Source organism: Durio zibethinus, chromosome 14 (assembly GCF_047325235.1).
Source record: "Durio zibethinus cultivar Kanyao isolate XHJ-2024 chromosome 14, ASM4732523v1, whole genome shotgun sequence".
NCBI classification, from domain to species: domain Eukaryota; kingdom Viridiplantae; phylum Streptophyta; class Magnoliopsida; order Malvales; family Malvaceae; genus Durio; species Durio zibethinus.
The window spans coordinates 13,324,934-13,331,643 of NC_143175.1; the positions used below are offsets into that span (position 1 = coordinate 13,324,934).

The 6,710-nt window shown below is 32.9% G+C and overlaps 1 protein-coding gene across 1 annotated transcript; it reads left to right on the top strand.

The window, feature by feature from the left end:
- The first annotated feature begins 1,890 nt into the window (after positions 1 to 1,890).
- LOC111294804 (uncharacterized) lies at positions 1,891 to 4,890 on the top strand. The gene is made up of 5 exons (XM_022888161.2): positions 1,891 to 2,334; positions 2,453 to 2,529; positions 2,655 to 2,691; positions 2,785 to 2,905; positions 3,024 to 4,890. Exons 1-5 carry the CDS (start codon positions 2,061 to 2,063, stop codon positions 3,640 to 3,642), a joined length of 1,128 nt encoding a protein of 375 aa, XP_022743896.2. The 5' UTR covers positions 1,891 to 2,060; the 3' UTR covers positions 3,643 to 4,890.
- Positions 4,891 to 6,710: the final 1,820 nt, after the last annotated feature.

Below are 6,710 nucleotides of genomic sequence, written 5' to 3' on the forward strand. Positions count from 1 at the left end.
ATAAGATATTTTAGAAATTTTATTATGATATATATATATATATATAATTTTTAATTTATATATATAAAACAATTATTTGAAATAAAATTATAAAATTTTCGCTTAAAAATGTACAATAACTCAGAGATTGGAGCGAATCTCGACAGGCAACCCCAATTTTCCATTTCTGCATTGGGAACCGTTTTGAAACGCTCATTTCATAATCATTTTTAAAGCTTTCTCTCCTAAACTTTCTTCTGGCTAGGTCATGTACTTCAAAAAGGTCACTGTCCCCCCTCCAGTCAAAGAGAGAGATATATCATTCAGAAAAGAGAGATAAATTAATGGCATCAAAAACAAGATAAACCCACAGCTGAGACATAAGATCTTAATTATTCTAAACTGTATAGGAGTATTAAGCAAAATTATACATTAAACACCCATTAATTTCAATGTTATTATTATGCTACATGTATAGTCAAATTAATCTTATTACATCAAAACTTCACTTACATTAATTAATTCCTTTAAATTTAAACATTCTCTTGTTTAGTTGGCCCAACCCCAATCCAAAGACCCCCACCAAGACGGTCCATACGTGTATGCCATTTTATACGTTGGTTTGGTAAAGGTGGGGTCATTCAGAATAATAAAGCCAGAAATTGAATATGCAGTAGTGAAGACCTGAATAGAGATTACCAAATTTTCTCAAATTTTTTTTCCATAGAAAAATTGACTCTACCAGCTAGATGCTGAACGGTTGGAGTGTTCAAATGGGGGATAAAAGGACAAATCCGTGATTCTCGACGGAAAGACAGTGGCATTTTTTTAAGTGAGTGACAGGCCAGCAGTAGCTTTTAACTCCTGGCAGTAGCTTTCATATATGCCTTAATAACACGCATGCAGGCTGGGCAAGGTTAGTTGTTTTCCTCGTTTGCCTTCTTTTATTAGAGAAGTCACGAGCTAACATAGCCTAACCATTTCTTTTAGAGCCAGCCAACAGCTTCTTTTATTAGATAACTAAAATGTTGAACACGTCACAATGCAATTAGTAGTGAATCTTATAACAAGTAACAAATGATTTTTATCATTGAAAATTTAAAAAAGAAGTGATGAGAAGAGGGAAGGAAGGAAGACTAAAGGCTAAGAAGTAATATCCAAAATATATATTATTTTAATTTCTGTAACTTCTTTTCTTATATTAAGTTTCAGACTCTTTTATACTAATATATATATATATATATATATATATACACACACTGTAGTCAGAGGCTTATTCAAATGGGACACAAAGGTATCCATGCATATCCAAAAGATCATATGACAAATTTAATAGAATTTTTTCCTGAACATTTTATAAATTTTTTTGGAGTATTTTTTCATTGATAAAATTAATAAATTAATAAATTTATATATATATATATATGTCATAAGCAGATATGAAAAAAATTTTAGTTCCGTCACCGACTATAGGGGTACTAGTTAGTTAATTTTCATTGAAGACAGTTATCTCCTTTAGGTAATTTACTTGACAGGATCTTCATTCTTATGCATGTAATTAGTGTGTTTGGTCACCCTGACCCATGAAATAATTAATTATAAGAGCGTATCATTTACGCCCCTCAATTATGAAAATTCTCTTCTCATTTTTCTCTTTCCTCTCATATATAGCCTATTCATGAATTAATCAACTTCTTATATTACTAATAACAATTATTTCATTATAAATATACATGCATATTTTAATAATTAAAAGAATGCATCATACAAGGAGGTCATATAACTACATATAAAATAGTAGACAAAGAAGAGAGATACCTAACATCTATCTCCCCATGTTTGTCAATGGGCTAGGGTTGAACCTATTTGCTTCAATTAAATGGTTCATTTCTTTTGTTCTAAAGAATAAAATCTCAATATTCCTCCCTCTTGCTTGATCTGAGGTGAGAAAAGCAGCTGGTCGAAGACATTCAACTTTTTACAATCCATTTTGTTGGTATCTCTAGGTGACTTGATCCCTAATCACTAATGCTGTTCTTTGATCATTTAGTTAGACTTGCAAACAAAGACAGCTAAAGATCATGAATATGGCAATTAGTACTGAAAGTTTCGGAGATTCCAAGACCAGTCAGAACAACAACAAAGAAGGCGGTATTGAAGATGAAGAAGAGGAGGTTAATTGCAAGCCAACCAATGGAGAGAGCTCTAGCAGTAGTTCAGCAGAAGAAAATGAAAAGAAGTCTGCTTCTGGATCTGTGAGGCAGTATAATCGTTCCAAGACACCGAGACTCCGATGGACTCCTGATCTCCATCTTTGCTTTGTTCATGCTGTTGAAAGACTAGGAGGACAAGAGAGTAAGTAGACATATAAAAGACAGTTAAATTATGGGTTTTTTTTTTTTTTTTTAAACTTTTGATGATGAACAGTTGAACACTCAGCAGCAGGTTAAACCCAAAAAAATTCTTGATGCAGGAGCAACACCCAAGTTGGTTCTTCAATTGATGAACATCAAAGGCCTTAGCATAGCTCATGTGAAGAGTCATCTACAGGTTTTTTTTTTCTTTTTATCTACCAAATTTTCAATTAATCATAGATGATTTTTTAGTCAAATTATATATATATATATATATATATATGTATATCTATTGACTTCTTTTGAATTTTGTTTTGATAGATGTATAGAAGCAAGAAGATTGATGGCCCCAATCAAGGTAAGCTTAATTTATTTCCCTCTATAAATTAACAGTGCATAGATTTAAGGGTTTGTTTTAAGGTTGTATGAAAGTATATAATTCTATATATAGGGCATGCAGTTATTTCAGAGCAAGGGCTTCTGTTTGAAGGCGGAGATCACCATATATACAGACTTAACCATGTTCCTATGCTGCACAGTTTTAATAATCAGTGGCCTTCTTCCCGTTTTCGGTATAAAAGTTGTTATCTTTCTCAGTACTTTGAGGTCATTTTGCATCATATATTCACATTTTTTAACTGAAAAAAAAGAAATTATGATTAACCAGATGTTTTTCTTTTAATTTTGAAGGCATGGTGATGTTTCTTGGAGAGGGAATGATCAAAAGATCTATGGTTCTCACAGGGGAGGCAGTGCACTGGATATAGCAAGAAAAGGGTTGTATAGTTCATTCAGAGACAGAATAATTGGAAGCTATAGCAACAATTCACTTAGCTTTAATTCCCAAATGGCTAATTCTTGTTTCAGTGGGGAAGCTCCTTCAGGAACATCAACTCATCAAACTTTGAAAGAAGTCCAATCTTTTCATGGATCCTGGCAAACACAAACAAGGCCAAGTGGATCAATGGGTTCCACTTTCACCACCCAATTTCCAGAGAGATCAGGAACCGATCAGCTTAAATGTTTGAGCAGCATTAGTAATTCACCACAAAATAGTTGGAAAATAAGCCAACAAGCCCAAGACACGTTAAAGAGGAAGACTGTGGATTCCAATATCCAAGACTTAGATTTGAATTTATCCCTGAAAATAACAACACCAAACAATAATGAATTTGGAAAGGGTACTTTGGAAGGAGGAGTTGATAGTAGTTTGTCTCTTTCTTTGGCTTCTTCATCTTCATCATCACCTTCAAAGCTTAGAAAACATGCAAGGACATGGATGGCAAGTACTCTAGATCTGACTTTATGAATGAGACAATTCTGAGTGAGATCTTGAAGTACTTGTCCAAATTAGAGAAATGCTCATAATCAATGTGAATCATTGTCGAAAACCAGAAGACGAGGTAAATTATCAATCGGTCACTTGCTTTCCTCTTTTGTTGTTTTCATTGTTTGTTAGTGCATGAATTCCGAGAAAATATTAGATGAATAATAATAACAATAATAATAACAACATAATAACTTTAGAATTACTAGATATGCTCGTTGGAAAGCAAGTTTATGTTTCAAAGAGGATTAATTTAAAGATTTAAGGCTCTCAATATCCTAGAAACTCTTGCGTTATTGTAATAATTATTACTAGGGGGAAATAAACGAAAAAATAAAGAAAAAAAATCAGGATTGATCAAGAACCATGTCTTTTGCAGTTTCATCTCTTTTATAACAATCAAGTTATCTTGAAAACAGGATATAAGAGTAAAGTAAATATATTTCAGGGTAGTCATTGGATTGTGTTGGAGGGAATCAAGGAGAGGGCATATATCGTCTTTTTTATTTTTTTTGTCAGTCTTTTCTGGAGGGAACTTGTTTTTAGTTTTTTTTTTTTTAACAAAAGAGACTGTAACTAATAATTGGAAAATGGGTTCTATATATGAAATAATTGAGCTAAATTTTAAGTTTAACCCCTAAAAAACTTAATTTTGTTACTTTTATATATTTGAGTTTTCTGTAACGGGTTTAATATATTTTCTAATTTGACCGCAAAAATACAGCAGAATATTCAACTATTATTTTATAAGCATCTTATATATATTGTATAAATTTTATTGAAAATTTATATGCATGTCTTTGGGTTTTAAAAACATGCATATTGTTTGAAATACTCATGTCTTGAGACAAATTAGGTCTTATATTCTTAATTAAATGAGTAGAATATATAATGACGGATGTAAATTTTTTTTCCGGAAATGTTCACTTATTATAATGGGTGTCTAATGGGTGCTAGGTATTGGTGGTTGTGGATTATGGTTAAGTATTGATTAAGGATAGTGAATGAACTGGTTAGGAAATTAAAAAAAATATTTATGTATTTAAGGGAAAATTGTGAATTGTTCAATGCAAAATTTTGATGGTATCGAGAAAAAAATTTTCTTTCAAAATTTTTTGTTTTTTAAACTTTAATTAATTATTTTTGCATTGGCTGCTGAGGATATAAGGATTCAGTCTTTTTCCTTTTGATTAAAAAAGAAGAAAGAATGTAGAATGTTATGCTGGCTTTAATTAGCTACAGGATCAGTTGGGGAAGACTGGAAAATAGAATTGAACGCATGTTCAAATACTAATTGTAAATGTAATGCTTTTAACTGTATACCATGTGGATTAATTTAGAAAGCATAAACTCATCAAATGATTAACGGTGATCAGTGACTTGAATTTCTAAATAAGACAATCACATTCCTATCTAACGTGGGATATATATAAGAATCAAAATTACGTACTCTATCTTAGGGTAAAGGTATAAACATATCAGCTCAAGTATAGCTGTTATTAATTGTTACAAATATACAATTAAGGAGCTATTAAGTTTGGCTCTTCCCTCATAAAATACCTAAGAATATGTTAAAACTCTAGTTGTTGGAAAAACAAATGTATGCCATGCAATTTATTAATGCTTACATCCGAAATGTATGCCATGCAATTTATCCGGCTTAATTTGGCAAGTCGTATGTATATTTGTATGGTCCATGCATTTTAATCCAGGTTGAAAACCAATAACGCTCAAAATTATTTCTCTCACCCTCTTCTTTAGTACCTGATTTATATATTTTTTCTGGCTATCATTAGAGGTAGATGGATACGGTTGACGGAAATTAATAATGCTGTGATCATTTTGTAGTTATTGCATAATAGGGGACTTGAATGTAATTATTCTTGCTGTAATGATATTTAAGTATTTCCAATAACAGCTTTTGAATCCACAGTTCAATTTCGAATTCCTGACCCTGCCTGCCATCTGGTCTTGGGAACAAAAATTCCTGATCATCCATGGTGGCCATATATGTAGACGAAGATTTTCATGGCACTCTAAACCAATAGTGGAAAAATATCAATATCACGTCAATTTATAAAGAAATGAGCAAAGTCATCTAACATCAAATCTAGATTATTGATCAAAGAAATGGGATTTATAAGAAAATACTAGATTCAAGTCAATAGGTGTAAAAACTAAAAACTATCGTTAAGATCTTGAAAAATGAAAAACTACTCTTATAACCACCATTTTAGATTTTGGATCAAGATGGATTAGCCAAGCCTTTGGTCTTGTTTACTTCTAATATCAATTGACCCATTTATCTGATTGGTCCTAGAGACAGTCCAATGTTGTTTTAGGTAACAGGCTTGAGAGTTGATGCTAAGCTCCAAAGTTTATTGGTCTTTAGACTGAAAGAAGTGATCCAAGGTTCAGTCCAGCAATCAAGCCTAGAATAGGCCCTATAAGGTTGAGCCCAGTAACCAGGCCTAGAATAAGCCCCAACAGCTGACAAAGATTTTCATCTCTTTAATTAATCCTACGCAAGTAAAAACCCCGCAAAAATCACAATAACCGGTCCAAGTTCAGCAAGAGATGAGGTTTTTAGATCTTTTGGACAACTCCACAACCAGACGCGATCCCTTTTTACAGACCAGTTATTTTTCCAAGTTCCAACCCCTTCTCTTCACTCACTTCCTTCCCTCTGCCCCTCAGGATCCTCGTCTCGATATATGCTTCCAGCATCTATTCTTATCCTCCTGCCCTTTCTTTTCTTTCCCTCCTCCCACCCCCCTTTCTCTACTTTTTTTTCTCTTTTCTTTCCATTGTAAACAATGGCCAGCAGCTAAAGTACTTCATCTCTTCTTAGTAATCATAAAACAACCATTTTTGTTTTCTCTTCACTCCCAAAAAAAAAAAACACCTCTTTCCTATCTCTTTCTATTTATCACTCACCTTCCACTTCCAGCAGCAACGCAGCATCACACCCGTCACCATAGCTCCTTTAGAGTACGCGCCACCAGCACCCAACTCCAACAATTTCCAGCAAGAAATCTCCCACCTGAAAA